The 16,867-nt window shown below is 35.2% G+C and overlaps 1 protein-coding gene across 1 annotated transcript in view; it reads left to right on the top strand.

The window, feature by feature from the left end:
- The window catches only part of RYR2 (ryanodine receptor 2), a 279,326-nt gene extending 263,887 nt beyond the window's left edge, over nt 1–15,439 (top strand). Inside the window, exons 98-106 of the mRNA XM_070734013.1 lie at nt 1,965–2,098; nt 3,300–3,360; nt 3,905–4,051; nt 4,587–4,721; nt 7,180–7,336; nt 8,839–8,903; nt 10,589–10,689; nt 11,390–11,441; nt 14,170–15,439. Coding sequence (XP_070590114.1) covers nt 1,965–2,098; nt 3,300–3,360; nt 3,905–4,051; nt 4,587–4,721; nt 7,180–7,336; nt 8,839–8,903; nt 10,589–10,689; nt 11,390–11,441; nt 14,170–14,265 — 948 coding nt within the window. The 3' untranslated portion in view covers nt 14,266–15,439. The remainder of the gene's footprint in view (nt 1–1,964; nt 2,099–3,299; nt 3,361–3,904; nt 4,052–4,586; nt 4,722–7,179; nt 7,337–8,838; nt 8,904–10,588; nt 10,690–11,389; nt 11,442–14,169) is intronic.
- The last annotated feature ends 1,428 nt before the right edge of the window (nt 15,440–16,867 follow it).

The following is a 16,867-nucleotide window of genomic DNA, read 5'->3' on the forward strand; positions in this document are numbered from 1 at the left end:
GGACAGGAACAGAGGAAGGAAGCAAGGAAACTTATGAAAGGGGAGAGTAAGAGAGGAATGAGTGAAGGGAGGGAGGGAGGGAGGGAAGAAGGTGGGAAGGAGAAAGAAAAGAAGAAATAGAGGAAGGGAAGGTAAAAGAGAGAAAGAAAAAGAGCAAGAAAGAAAGCAAGAAAGAAAGGGGGAAGGGACAGGAACAGAGGAAGGAAGCAAGGAAACTTATGAAAGGGGAGAGTAAGAGAGGAATGAGTGAAGGGAGGGAGGGAGGGAAGAAGGTGGGAAGGAGAAAGAAAAGAAGAAATAGAGGAAGGGAAGATAAAAGAGAGAAAGAAAAAGAGCAAGAAAGAAAGCTGCAAGCACCCCCCCGAGCCCCCCAGGCCGGCTGCAACCTTTTAAAACATGCGCGCCGCTTCGCAGCTGTCTCCTGAAGCCGAACGCGGAAGTTAGCGTTTGGCTTCAGGAGACAGCTCCTTGGCGCTTGTATCTCGAATTTGGGCTTGTAAGTAGAACAAAAATATCTCTCCCCTCCCAGCTCTTATCTCGAGTTGCTCTTAAGTAGAGCAGCTCTTATGTCGGGGTTCCACTGTATCTGTTTGTAGGTGAGGTCTCCAGAACTGAACACAGTATTCCAAATGTGGTCTCACCAGCATTCTATATAGCGGGATCATAATCTCCCTCTTCCTGCTTGTTATACCTCTAGCTATGCAGCCAAGCATCCTACTTGCTTTCCCTACCGCCTGACTGCACTGTTCACCCATTTTGAGAATGTCAGAAATCACTATCCCTAAATCCTTTTCTTCTGAAGTATAACTTTTATGTATGACTTCATTCTCTCTTCAAACCACATACATTCAGTCACATAAACAAGCTTGATGAGTAAGCCAATAGTACTTTTATGTTCAGAATTATCAGTTTGCGATGTAAAAAGATATAATACTTTTTAATCAGCTAGAATATTAATGCTATACCTAGGTGAGTCTTCTCCCAGAGATTTTCCAGCTCCTGTAGAATATATTTTATCTTGCACACTTCTGCTAACAGAAGAAATCCTAAGATATGTCTTCCCCACTCCCCTGGGCTATCTGGTAGGGAAAAGAATATCTCACATTTAAATACAAAGGGTTTTAAAAACATTTTAATTCATATGCAATAATTAGAAAGCAATAATATAATCAAATATGCCTACTAATATAAGAGGGAATATATGTAATTAAGTGAAGTATGTGGGAACACATTAGCTACCCTTCTGTATCTTCAAAACTGGGCTCACTCTCTGCCATCACTCTTGTAGTGGCTTCCTGGTTGATAGTCTTCTAGTTTTCTCTTTTCTCTCTTGTCTTTGAACCTTTATTTTCTTGAGTTAAATCTTCAAATTGCTTCTCAGCTTCTCCTCACAGATGAACTTCCAGCTCTTCACACCATATTGATTTAGCTGACAATACTTGTCCTACTGTTTTTTGTAGAGAGAGAGATTACAGAGATAGAAAGATACAGACAGTGGGGGAGAAAGAAAAAGAGAGAGAGAGACAGATAATGTCAAAAGGACTTTGTGGCTCGCCGTGTTTTTCTTTTTAAAACAAGGGTTCTCTGCCCTAAGGACCAGCTGGGTAGGCATGGCTAGGGGGGTCATGTGACTGGATGGGAGTGAGTGGTATTGAGTTGGTCACACCCACCCAAGTTTTGTAGCCCCTGGTGTTTTCTTTTCTGTGGAAAACAGTTCCAAATGGCTCTTTGAGTGTTTAAGGTTGCAGATCCCTGCAACCTTATAGGTTGGGGGTATAAAACCTGTAACTTATAAAGTCAAAGATCTTTCTAACTTGATCTTCTTTGCTCCATTATCTAAAAATATGGAATTTTATATTAAAATATTGCCCCTTAATCACTGCATGACGAGGGTTCTATATAAACCTGGATTCAGATAAATAACATTGCAGAAGGAAAAAATATTTTTGACTATATTCTTTCAGGTTATGGATAAATACGGAGAGTTTTATGGCAAAGACAGAATCAGTGAATTGCTGGGAATGGACAAGGCTGCTCTAGATTTCAGTGATGCTCGAGAAAAAAAGAAACCTAAAAAGGATAGCTCTTTATCAGCTGTGTAAGTATTTAAAATATTGCTTCAAAAGCAACTCAAGCATTTCTTAAACCTTCAATATGTCTCTTGTTTTTAATGTCTGACGTATAAACCTTCTTTCTTAAATGAACATGAATTATTCCAAAGTGTAAGTGTGCACATGTCAGAAACATACTGTATATATGGGAATGGGAAACTATAATTTGTAAAATATAGAATGGTATAACTCAAGGGAACAAACATACATTATGTTCCTTCTTTCCACAATTACTTTGGTTCAAACTTGTATTTAGCTTTTTGCCATTTATTTCAAATTCTTTAAGTTCTTCAATTTACAATGAATTTTTCTTATGCTCAGAAATGAAGATTGATTTACCAGGTAATTCAAACTTACCTTTTTGAAGATCTCTGATAACTTTAAAATAGTTAGATAAATAGTTTCCAAAAGGGATTAGAAGTGAGACTACTGAATTAAGTGTCTTCAAAAGGTTCTGCTGTGACTGTGAGTTTGATGATTAATCCCTTCATCTCTCAGTGTTCCATCTCATGGTTGATTGCTGTCCTGCAGTCTCCTTACAAAGAGCAGATGTGCAGTGCAGATGTGGTCCAAGGAAGTTCCAAACAACCAGTCCACTCACCAGTTATTTGGTCTTTTGCACAGTTGTCATTTCAGTTCTCCATAGAGATATGTACAGCTCACCATGCCTCCATCTAATCTAATACCTATTGCGTCAATAATAATAATGTTGCTATTCTGTATAGCAATAGCACTTAGACCTATATACCGTTTTACAGTGCTTTACAACTCTTAGTGATTTACAGAGTCAGCATATTACCCCCCATTAATTTGGGTCCTCATTTTACCCATCTGTTTATCATAAGGAGCCATCTGAAATGAATTAGGGTTTTCTATCACCCAGAAGGCAAGAATTAATAAACTTATGTAATACCAATGAGTTGTTCTGGGCTTTTGCCACATCTGTTACTTAATTTTGCCCAGATTGAATTTTTTTTCTGCCCTTCTTTTGTTTCACGATTTTATGCATGATTTGTTACCTAAAAAGTAAAGCCTTGAATACAAGTACATATTGTTTTTGTGGCTATACTATAGAAGTGTTTTGCTACTGTTTCTGGAACTTTTTCAAAACTTCCCAGTTAGCCCACATTCAGCAAAGTACCTTTTCCATGTTTAATTTTATTTCTTCTTTTATATGTGCTTCTTCAGGCTGAATTCTATTGATGTAAAGTATCAAATGTGGAAACTAGGTGTTGTTTTCACTGATAATGTAAGTGCAATATCAAGTTAATATTAATTAGAGTATTAAAATACAACTAGTTTAAATCACTTTTCAAAATTCTTCACCAAATTTATGGGTAAATAAATTTGATTGATGGATTCTCTAAATTTTTCCAGGAGAAGACAAATTCCTTAAGGACATGACTAGCTCTTAACAGTAATAGTAACACTCCGCCCTGAGTCTGCGGAGAGGGGCGGCATACAAATCTAATAAATAAATTTAAAAAATAAATACTCGGGGAAATTTTTCTTATGTTGTTTTCTCTTGAGAATTAACTGAAGCATGGAATTAAGATAATAAAGTTATGCATACTTTTATTATTAAGACTATGTGTTTTGCATAATGCATTACCTGTTTTATTCTTTCAAATTAAAAATGTCTATCTTTGATTTTATTTGATTAAACAAAATGTCTTTTTAAAATCAAAAATTGATTAAAAAGTTTGTTTGGAAGTTACAGCTACAGTACAAAGAAGTTTTTATCTGACTGTGTGTTCTTTTTTAAAATCTGTTTTGTTCCTTTTCCTCTAAAGTCTTTTCTGTACCTGGCCTGGTATATGACCATGTCAGTCCTTGGTCATTACAACAACTTCTTCTTTGCTGCACATCTCCTTGACATAGCAATGGGATTTAAAACATTACGAACAATTCTATCATCAGTCACCCACAATGGGAAACAGGTAATAGCTCTTTATTCTGTCATTAACTTTGTGAAAAGTTACAAGCCACTCTTTAAAATAAGATTTACCAAGAAGAACAGTTATATAACTATGCCAACCATGAAAGAAATCATGGTTGTTTATTTTTAAAAAAGTAGAGGAAATGTAATAAACTCTGAGTTCTACTGATAACTCTACTTTTGACTTATTTCCATAAGGTCCCCAATGATCTAATAATAAAATTCAGGTATACTCAGATCTACTTTTATTTTTGTTCCAATCAAGATTACTCCCAAATTGTCATGATTTCAATTGCATGATTGTAATTGTCTATATATTTTGCTCATTTAAAGACTACAGTAAGCCCCACCCAAATTCAGTTGGAATTACTCCCACGTAGCTGAAGAGTATTTGCTTTTCTTTACATAATTTGTAAATTGTTTAATATAAAGTAGAAATCAAATGAACATTGATCTTCTTATGGTTTTTAGAAAACAAGTTTACAGTCAAGGAACTCCAAAATATTTATTAATTTATTACTTCTTTTTTTTTTTAGCTTGTATTAACTGTGGGATTACTAGCAGTGGTAGTTTATCTATACACAGTAGTTGCTTTCAATTTCTTCCGAAAATTCTACAATAAGAGTGAAGATGGAGATATGCCAGATATGAAATGTGATGACATGCTGACGGTAAACTTGCCTTTTGTTTTTCTTCTAATTGTTAATATTGTTCTAAATGGGTACATTTTAAAGAGTGGGAACAGTTTCTGTTTACAAAACACTAAGGGATACATCTGCAGCCCATGTAACCTTTCAGAATCTTCTAGATTCACAAAATTCAACAAATGCTTCATCATAAGAACAAGTATAATGTCATATTCCACTGAGAGAGAGTCACCCACAGTAACTGCTACTTTCTATGCCTATGGCAGGAAAGGACTCAAAATTTCCTGGTTTCTAGTCTGGTATTTTTAACCACTATATCAACCTGTCTCTCAACCTATGGTTACATTCTGTAAATTAATGGATGTTGCACGTCAGTTTCACACATTGGTTATTAATCTGCCAAATGCAGAGCTTGCCTTGGCGATTCTGCAGTTCTATACCACTATCATGTTAATTAAAATAACAGTGTAGATAAAATTATGTTAAGACAAGAAAATAAAACAATTACAAAATTTTACAATTATTTATTGACCTATAAGATGGAAGAAGAGATTATTAAAGAAGTGATGATAAAATGGGCCCAAAATTTTGGATATAATACAGAATTGGAAAAATGGGAGAAGGTATGGAGCAAAAGTTATAAAATGACAAAATCTGTAGCATACAAAGAAAACATATACAAAATGTTTCACAAATGGCACCTTCCATCAGTAAGGATTGCAAAAATGTATTCCAATGTGTCACCAAAATGTTGGAAGTGTAAACACAACATAGGAACATACTATCATAGCCGCTCCGAGTCTCCGGAGAGGGGCGGCGTACAAATCTAATAAATAATAATAATAATAATAATAATAATAATAATAATCATCATCATCATCATCATCATCATCATCATCATGTGGTGGTCTTGCCCTAAAGCAAAACAGTATTGGCAAAGGATAAGGAAATGGTTTGAAGAAATAATAAATCAACTCATAGAAATTAAACCAGAACTATTTTTATTAGGGGTATTTACAGGAAATCAAGACAAAACCCCCAAAATACTTAATTTTACACATTATTACTGCAGCAAGAATAATATTCACCTGGATGTGGAAAAATCACAATATACCAATAGAACAATGTGTGATTAATAAAATTTTAGAATGCACAGAGATGGGTAGGCTCACTAAAATAATAAATGACGAAGAGGAATCAGAACATTATAAAATATGGGATGATTGGTACAAGTGGTTAAACAACAGATGCACAGGTTATAAATGCTGTAATTTAATAAGATAACAAAAATAAGAATGTGGCAAGAAAAGGCATTATAAGAATATTATAAATGGAATCTTTATAGCAAAATCTTATGACAGATATATTAGGAAATGTAAGCATAAATTAACATATTATTAGGTATATACTATATGTAAATATTATATATTTATTATAAGTAATAAGATGGACAAATGAATAAGGAAATGATGATAATGAACGTGGGATAATTGTCCAATAACTAGAATGTAAATGTATTTTTTAAAGTAAAGTGCTGAATAAAAAATATTTAAAATAAAATAACAGCGTGGGGACTCCAATGCTCTTTGAGCTTGATTATTTTCTTGAAGACATTTAACTACTCAACTAGCTGGTTTATTTATTTATTTATTTATTTATTATTTATTTATTTATTTATTTATTTTATGTATGTATGTATGTATGTATGCATTCATTCATTCATTCATTCATTCATTTATTTATTTATTTATTGCATTTATATGCCACTCACTCCGAAACGGTTAACTCACTAACATTTATATGCCACTCACTCTGAGCGGCTAACAATCGTTATAAATACAGTACAAGTAAAAAACAGTAAAAACATCATTAAAATCACGTATATAATAAAAAAACCATACATACATACAAACAATCAATCTTAATTCCAGGCCTGTCAGAAAAGCCAGGTTTTAACAGCTTTCCGGAAAACCAGTAAGGAGGAGATAATGCGAATCTCAGGGGGCAGTTGATTCCATAGGGTCAGAGCCACCACAGAGAAGGCTGCTTCCCAAGATCCCGCCAATCGACATTATTTGGCGGACAGGACCTGGAGAACGCCGACTGTGGGCCTTTACTGGCCGCAGCGAGGTTCCTTAATTAGGCTGTTGTTTACTGTTTGATTGTTAGCCTGAGGTGGTAGTTACAAGTTGATTAGGGCATTTATTACTTCAAACAGTAAGTCAAACATAAGTGTGGTTTGGTAGTTATTTTTCAAAGCTTTGAAACATGGATTCTTTTGTTTAAGGATTTTGTTTAACACATTCTTCTATATTTGCAAGCACTCAAGTATCTGCAGGTTTGATGATAAAAAATTAAAAGACAAACTGAACTATCGCAAGAATTGTTCCCTGCTTTCAAATAAACTAGTAAATGTTGACAAAAAAAGGTTATGCAAAATGTACTTTTTAAAACAATGATATTTTTTTCATGTTGTTTATAGTGCTATATGTTTCACATGTATGTGGGAGTGCGTGCTGGTGGTGGAATTGGTGATGAAATTGAAGATCCTGCAGGCGATGAATATGAAATATATCGAATCATCTTTGATATTACATTTTTCTTTTTTGTAATTGTTATTCTACTAGCTATCATACAAGGTATGCTTCCATTATTTTTATCAGTTTAAATGCTTTTTAAAATTACCAAAATCACCCTTTCCTAAGTGATAATCTGTATCTATTTATTTTTCTCACAGTGTGAAATGTATGGTACAATATGTACATTTCTTGTACCTAATATATTTGCTTATGTTCTTCAATCTTTGAAATATAATAATCACAGGTGGAAGACTCCTTTAGCAGTAGAATGAATTCTAGAGTTATTTCCTTCATTCTTGGTGGGAAAACATTTTTGGAGTCCTTTACTCAATCCTTTATGAAGCAGATTCCCCCTGCCCCAGGCATTAAATAGAAATATAAAATGGAAGGAATACATTCTAAGTCAAATTTCTTAAAATGGGGAAGACATTCTTTTCTGTTGTAGAGGAAACATAAAGATTCTGAATGCTTCAATTTTTAAATCTACCTGATTAGAAAAACAAAGGTTTACTTGAAAATGAAATTGCCTTTAATTTTATTACCCTCTGCATTGTTCAAGCTTGATTTTGAGCCACACCACTAGTAGATTTTATCATATGGCTTATCCTTTAGCAACTACAATGTTTACTGTCTGTGTAAAAAGTGTTGTTGAGATGAAGGAAGAGATGACATTGAAAACAGGCACACATACATAGGCACACAGATATACATAAGCATACACACATGCATAGATACTCTTTCTCTTGTTATTAATTAATTCTATCAAGATAACTTTGATTTAAATGACAAACAAGACCATTTAATCTGGGGAGTCCTCTTTTCCCCCCTTACAATAAACAAATTGAATAAACACAGGTAATAGGTCTATTTTGAAATTAGTACTAGGTTTCAGGATAGAGATTTCATGTATAGGTAAGATGCTTGGTAACCTACTCAGTTAGGTACCATTATAAATAAAGTAGCAAAGGTTTTCCTTCACACACATACACAAATTCAAGTGTTCCCTTTGGGAAGACTTGGTCATATGTAAGGATGATTCCCACAAGGCCATTCTAATAATTTTGGGGAGTACTGCCAGACTGCTAGATAGACTGCTGCAACTCCTTAATTATTGAAACAGGACAGAATTTTCTTTTGTTCTTTGAGTGTCATGAAATCTGCCACCAAATTTGTCAAGAAGTGTACTTTTCCTCATCTGTATTCCAATTTATACCCAACCTTCTCAAGGTCTACAGAAACTTTCCCCATTTATCATGGGTGACAAGTGGCCTCTTAAAACGGGGAAACTGTAAGCATAATAATACACCAAAGTACACATGACCATTTGCAATTTCTTTTAAAACTCAGTGAATATCACAAAAAACTTTTTGCTACAAAGAAGTTTAGTAAAGCTGTGAATACCGTATTTAATTGTTTGCAGTATACAAAATCGCCATCAAATATTTTCAAAAGTACGTAGCACTTTGTAGTGAAGCATGAATTTTCATATTTAGCATTAATTTGTCAATTTGGCAGTTTTTGTCCTAGTTCCTCAAAAGTTTAAATTATAACCTTATTGCCAGGCTTGATTATTGATGCATTTGGAGAATTAAGAGATCAGCAAGAACAAGTTAAAGAAGACATGGAGGTAATACTTTTCTTTATTCCCCTTTTGATCCATAAATATTTCTGCAAAATACCACCTATCCATATGACAGCCAGAAAATAGTTTCTTCTTTAATTAATAATAGAATTTAGGTGCTGAAGGCTACGGAATAATTCGAACTGCTTCATTCCTGCGCATGAGACTAGATTTGCTTTGATCATGTGCTATAAAGTCAGTATTGACTCTTTGTATTCACCTAAATAGATTTTTCTCTGTATCAATTTGTACCTAAATTGGTCTTTCAGGTTTTCCAATGGTACACCATTGACACTATTTATTAATTAATTTATTAATTAATTTGACTTGTATGTCGCCCCTCTCCGCAGACTCAATTTACTGGACCAATTTACCTTCCTGCTGGTCATCCTCTTCTTTTTGCTTCCACCTCTCCCAACTTGCTCTAAAGAGTTAGATTTTCACATAATGTGCCTGAAGTAGGATAATTTGAGCCTAGACATTTGTGTCTCAAGTGAGAACTCGTGGGTTGATCTGTTCAATGATCTATTGGTTTGTTTTCTTGGCTGTCCACAATATTCTCAGGCATCTCCTCCAACACCAAAATTCAAAAGTGCAGATATTCTTCCTGTATTGCTTCAAACTTTGAAGCCAGTAAGATAGCCTCCTATGTAAAATAGGAAATATTATTATTAAATAATAATATTCAAATGTGCGTGTTTATCTACAAAGTACCATTATTGTCAGTGTCAATACACTAGGCAAGCAGGTGGTCTTTCTGGAGTGAGGTGGTAGAAATGTTTCTTTTAAACTCAAAAGTGGGCTGAAAAAGAAAGAGATTGGAGAAGGTGGGAGAACTTATTTATTATTATTATTAATTGGATTTGTATGCTGCCCCTCTCCGTGGACTCTCTTTCTCTTTTGTTTTTCTCATACTATCAGGGGTGAAATCCTCCCGGTTCTCTCATGCCTGGGTTCTTTTACCCTCTGTGCATGCGCAGAGGATAAAAGAACCCAAGTGGCAGCACCCGGGCAGGTGGGTGGAGCCTCGTGCTCCCTTCGCGACCAGTTCTCAGACGAACCGGGAGCATTTCACCCCTGCATACTATCCAAACTACCCAAAGGCTTCAAAATTGAAGTCATTCTTTGTTTTGCTCTCTAAATTGGTCATTAAAAGCAGGCACATCTAGAATGTCTCTCTCGGTGAGTCTTTGCTGTTTGAATACCTTCTGCTTCAAATCTATATCCCAGGGCACTTCTCCCAAGCTCAGCCTGTAGCAGAAGGGACATGGGGATTGCAAAGAGGAGGGGACAGTCAGAAAGATCAAGATGGCAGCTTTGATCATAGTCATGGCTACAATTTTGATTTAAAAAAAAATCATGTACGTGTCTGATTAGGGAAGTGATTTGTCCCTGCTGCTGCACTGACTCAGGAAAGAAAATTCGAAGGACAGCAGTACCATTGCACATGGCAGAATAGTGCAGTATACTTAAAATAAAGCCATCTCTCTCAGGGAGGGTCTCTGGATAAGTACATTTTGTTCTGTGTTTGAAATAACTAAATACAAACCCAGAATAATCAAAATGCCAGCCTCAAGTTTAAAATCATTCTTGAAGAGTATGGAACGCTCACAAATATGTGCATGTACATAGAATGAAAATGAAGCAAATATGTTAACAATATAATATATCTCTTTCTAAATTCTTTTTAGACTAAATGTTTTATCTGTGGAATAGGTAATGATTATTTTGATACAGTGCCACATGGTTTTGAAACACATACTCTACAGGAGCACAATTTGGCTAATTATCTGTAAGTACATTAATTTTTCTATGTAAACAAATCAATGTTAATGTTCTGTGACCTTTTTAAGGAAATGAAGTTTGAATGATAGACTTTTAGCAACTTGTAATATTACAAATAACATGTGGTAATTTGTTTCTAAATATAAAGAGTATATTAGACATAATGATTGAATAGTTACCAATATGTAAATTGTGTGTGCCTGTATATGTTTTGATAAAACATTTATATCTGAAATTATGTTGTAAATTTGGAGACTAGATTTGGAAATCCCCAAAATTTCTCCCAATACAAATATTGCTAAACCAGCAATTCAAAAAATACATACATCCTATGAACCCTATTACATTACATATATGCAAATCTTTATAGAATGCCTGTTTTATTAATTTCTGGATTGTATTATCATTAATTTTGATAATGAATGCTATTAGATCTAGTTTTAGCATCTCAGTTTGGAGAATTCTCTTCAACTAGCACTTTCTAACTTGTCCAGTTCAAGAAAGTTTGATGAGAAGAAGGGAAAAAAGAATCCCTGACATACATCTTATTTCTGATCCAACAAACTTCAATGATTGTCTGAACTAAACTCAGGCAACCAATTTGTAAAATGTTCAAAATACTTATTTATCCCAATTTTATAGGAAATAGCCTGTGTATTATTTTATGTTATCAATAATAATGATCATGGTTTTGTTCTTTATTTCAGTTTTTTTCTGATGTATCTCATTAATAAAGATGAAACCGAACACACTGGTCAAGTAAGTCAACATCATATGGATCCTTAAAATTGTAACTGCATTTCTTTGTATTTCTTTCATCTATCTTAATGATTCAAGCAATGGCAACACTCCATATACAGTGGTACCTCATGATACGAACTTAATTGGTTCCAGGAGGAGGTTCGTAAGGTGAAAAGTTCGTAAGACGAAACAATGTTTCCCATAGGAATCAATGTAAAAGCAAATAATGCGTGCAAATCCTTCAGGAAAATCCCAAACTTTAGAAGGGAGGCGAACAGAGGGCAGGGAGGAGCAGCTAAAGGGGGCAGGTGGAAGAAGCAAGGCTAGGCTAAAGGGTGAGTGGGAAGGAAGAAAGGCAAGGGGGGCGCCCCTCCCTTTTCATTCTTCAAAAGACACCCTTTCAGTGCCTCTGCAAGCACGCTGTTCTCCTACTTTTGTTAATGCAAAGTCTTTCCCCCTCCAAGCCGCCCCTCCCTTTTCTTTCTTCAAAAGACACCCTTTCAGTGCCTCTGCAAGCACGCTGTTCTCTGCAAACTCTTTCCCCCTCCAAGCCGCCCCTCCCTTTTCTTTCTTCAAAAAAGGGGGAAAAAAGAAACCCCTTCATCCCAGCAGCAGCGGCTTGGGTTCGTAAGGTGAAAATAGTTCGGAAGAAGAGGCAAAAAAATCTTAAACACCGGGTTCGTATCTTGAAAAGTTCGTTAGAAGAGGTGTTCGTAAGATGAGGTACCACTGTACTTTCATAGTACAATGTTCATCTGAGCCTTGCTGAACTAGCTGGAGGCTTGACATATTCAGTTTGAGTAATCTTTCTTAACATTCAAGATCACAATACTTCAAACAATATATCAAGATCACGTGAAGTGTTTGTACCACTTTATAATGCCTTGTAAGACCCCACTTGGAATACTGTTTTGGTTGCCACAATGTGAAAAAGATGTTGAGACTCTAGGAAGAATGCAGAAAAGAGCAACAAAGATGATTAGGGACTGGAAGCTAAGACATACAAAGAACAGTTGCAGGAATTGAGTTTGCCAAATTTAATGAAAAGAGGGACTGATGGTGACGTGATAGCAATGTTCCACCAAAGGAGTTACCACAAAGCAGAAGGGGCAATCTGTTCACCAAAGCACCTGAAGATGGGACAAGAAGCAATGGATAGAAACGAATCAAGTGGAGGACTAACCTAGAACTGACAGAAAAATTAATCAGTGGAATGACTTCTCTTCAGACGTTGTGGGTGCTTCAACACTGTAGGTTTTTAAAGAAGAAATTGGACAACAATTTGGAATGGTATAGAGCAATGATGGCAAACCTTTTTTGGTTTACATGCCAAAAAGGGGTGTTTGGGAGTGTGCTAGCATGCGTATACATGCTCACACCCGTTCCTTCCCAGCCCATGCATGTGCACCACCTCTCGCACTGCCCCCCCCACATGTACCCCAGCATTTCTGAAGCCTGACAGGTGAAAAAATACCCAGATGAGCAAACCGGAAGTTTGGGAAAATGTAGTTCCGGTTTTCCGTTGTGCTGTTTTTTGCACTCCGGACTTCCTAAAGCTCCGGAGTGCAAAAAAACAGCACAACTGGCAAACCGGAAGTTCAGAAAATGCACTTCCAGTTTGCCCATTGTAGTGTTTTTGCACTCCGGGACTTCAAGAAGCTTCCCTGAACTCCCTGTAGTGCAAAAAACAGTGCAACAGCAAAGCGGAAGTGCATTTTTCCGAACTTCTGGTTTGTCCATTGGGGATTTTTTTTGCTCTGGGCCTTCAGAGAAGCCTCCCTGAAGCATCTGGAGGATGAAACGGTCTTTCCCAAGGCTGAAAATTAGCTGAGCTGGCAAGTGCGCTGGATCTGAAATATAGCAAAATCTTGTGTGCCCTCCGATATGGCTCCACATACCACCTGTGGCACTCGTGCCATAGGTTCGCAATCACGGGCATAGGGCTTCCCACTTGAGCAGGGGATTGGACTAGAAGACCTCCAAGGTTCCTTCCAACTCTTGTTATTCATTTTGTTATATATGCAAGGAATGGCTAACAATTGTTTCTTTTAGAAGAAAAAGAAAAAAAAAGCATGGTTTTGGGGACTGTGGCTGGAGGATATGATGTTGGATTGCATCTATATCCAGGCACTGCTCAAAGGAAGTCTCCATGGCCTTTTCTGAAATGACAGCTAGGGCAAAATGTTCTCCCAAGTGCAGCCTTTGGACCTGAGTGGTGCAGATCTTCTATTCTTGCCTAGACTAGATTTGGCCCTTTCAAGGATGGCCAAGATAAGGCAGGCATGAAAGGTACTGCTTGAGGCTATCAGTTGAAATGGGAAAAATTCACCCTATCATCCACTAATCTTAATATGTAACTATTCTGCATAGCCAACCAAATTTGAAGACAGACTTTTCTGGGCAAGTTATACTGATAGCACAACCAAGGAAGCTAAAGTGTAACCTTGTTTTATTTATTTATTTTTTCTTTTCTACAGGTGGTGTACTCTGAGATTGACTGAACTTAACTTTTTTTTTTTGCAAAATAGTTTCTGTTTTCAGTTTCATTTTAATTGAAACAAAAATCTTGAATTATATCCCGAGGAAGAGAGTCTATTTGCAACTGACACATAAAGCCATGTCTTACATACAGTAGTTTGGAATATAAATGAAGTTTCTTTGATCATTTCAAAATTATTTACCATAAGGGTTGAAAAATTCCATATGTCATGAAAGAAGTTCTAAAGTTATTTTCTGTGTTTTGCAGGAGTCATATGTGTGGAAAATGTATCAAGAACGATGCTGGGAATTTTTTCCTGCTGGTGATTGTTTTCGAAAGCAGTATGAAGATCAGCTTAATTGAGGACCATCCTTTGAGATTCCATCAACACTTCCCAATTCCCTTGGGAACAATCATCAAATTTTCCAAACCCGTTAAACAGAATACTATTTGGAGCACCAAAAACGTTTTTTAATTGACTCCTCTGTTCCTTTTCTTCTGATTTTGCTTTGAGAACTATGAGAACTTAACTCTAGCAAGAGAAGAAAAAAAAATCCCACATAACAAATCCCCATATGTCACATGAACACATTTACACAAAAGGAGACTTGTGACAGATTTTTTTTTCCTTCTGAGACTGCCTGATGACTTCCTTAAATAGGAGAACACAAGTGGAATAATGTGATAGTCACATTTCTTCAGTCATTTATTTCATCATCCTGGAAGGAATTCTGTGGTTTGCAGAGGGCTTTAAAGGATTCTGGGGGAACACTAGGTTGTGGGGAAATAGTGCCTTACTATATGTAGGTTGAGCTATGCAGAAGATGAGTGCATGATGACATCTTATATTTTCTTTATCTGTCCCCTCTTTCCCCCCAATTTAATATTTATTTTATCTTTTGGAGGGATTTGGGTGGGATTTGGTTGTGCACACCTTTTTAATAAGATGATGGCGTGTCTCAGGATTAAAAAGTAGTAGTTGGTTTTTTTGTCATTAAGTTAAATTCACAGGAATCTTCTTTCACTCTTACACTTATTTTGGTAATGCTGTAATGCAGCACTGTAACTTTATGAAATCTTTGTATGAAAACAAAAACACTGCAGAAAAATGTTAAAAGGAATTACTTCATTGCATGTTTATTATGCAAGTTTAAACAACAGAAAGCAACCTTTTGAAGCAAGTTGATCAACATAAAAAAAATCACAATAATATTCATTGTAATCAAGTGTTGTGGGCTTTATCGTACATTTGAAATCAGTGTCATCAACCCACAAATTATGTATGTATTATGAACTTGCCAGTAGTTTGATTTCATTTTTCTTTTCTGTTCCTTTTGTTGCTGTTCATTTGGCCATTTGTAATCATTAGTGGAATTAAAACTTTTCTTAAGTTAGTTTTTTAAAATCAAAGGTAAAGCAATATCCATTCAGGGATTTCATTAGTTGCATCATGAAGCACCAAGAATGTGTAACACTCCATGTTGAGTCCTTTTTAATTGTAACACCAATCAAATAAAAAGAAAGATTTGGAATGGAAGTAGAGTGGTTTTCCTATCCCTTGGCTTCTTTGTGAAATCATTTCAAAAAAGTGTTTGAGATATTGGTTTTTGGGAAGAAATTGTACAGAAAATTCTATACTCTTAATGTAGTGGTTTGCTTTGGTTCCCCTGAATTTTCCTCTTTTTTATATTAATGGCAAATCATTTGCTTATCCACAGTTTACAATACAAAATGATTTATTAATTCTGTAGCTAAAATAAAGATAGCATCCTCATTTTATCTTGTGCTAGCTTAACCTCTAAAGAAATACTTTAAAACTACAGATTATATTTCATGTATATATTGAATGGGACTCTGACTCGCCAATCATATACTGTAATAAATTTGCAAGTTTTTGCTAGAAATCACAAAACTATTTATCATAGAAAAATATATATCCAGAAAACTTGATTATCATCTAGTAGTCAATAAACCAATTGGTTTGTGACTGTGTGTTTCACGTAAGCATTGTTTGAAACACTGAATATAGAATGTCTTTTAATTTTTCAGTGATATTTTATTGTGTGAAATTTCAGGCTTCTATTCCAGAGAACAAGATCATTTTACAGTATAAGCACAGAGAAACTAGCTGCATGTTTACCACATATTAGAAATATTCTGCATTTGACCAAGTAAGCAAATTAGTCTTTACTCTGAAAGGTTATTGTTTATTCAGTTTTTGGTGATCGGTGAACAAGAGAACATTATAATATTTCTAATTCATATTTCAAGATTACAATGTTGAAATGTATTTCATAAGGAAATAATTTCTTTAGGATTCAGACAACCTAATAGATGAAATCTAAAATGTAAAATACTTTTTTTCTGTTGTGCAAGACAAAATTAATTCAGCAATCTATTTCTGGTACTTAACTTTCTAAAAACATTTTAACAAGATGCAAATAATTTCATCAACAATTTGCAGATCCTTGTTTCTGATTTAACCTTTGCTACAATATTCTGAATAACTACTTTTTTCAAAACTGAATTGATGTAATTGGGCTTATCATATAGTCTTCAGTATTGGACTGTATAAAGTTTTACTTAGAATCCTTATTGCATGTCAGGACTATTTTTAGTTACTTCACACTGTCATGACTTCTATGGCTGAATTTGCACCATCAGACCAAGTAATTGTACAAAAGTTCCTTTGTATTTCCATACAGCCCAAAAGTTGCAGTGAATTGTGATGGCAGATAAATTGTGAAACTCAAATCATATCTAATTCTTATTGTGTGCCTAATTTCTCCATACTCTTACCAAGCAGCAATACTGAAACAACTAAAACATTTTTTATTGACCTTAGTTTTGAAGGTTAGCTGAGAAGTTTCTTTTGCTTTTATTGTTATATCTCATTTCTGTTGTCCTTAAATTTCTGCTTTTGCAATGAATTGTTGACCTCATCTGTGAAATTATAAAAGTATGT

The sequence above is a fragment of the Erythrolamprus reginae genome, chromosome 1 (assembly GCF_031021105.1).
Source record: "Erythrolamprus reginae isolate rEryReg1 chromosome 1, rEryReg1.hap1, whole genome shotgun sequence".
Classification (NCBI taxonomy): domain Eukaryota; kingdom Metazoa; phylum Chordata; class Lepidosauria; order Squamata; family Dipsadidae; genus Erythrolamprus; species Erythrolamprus reginae.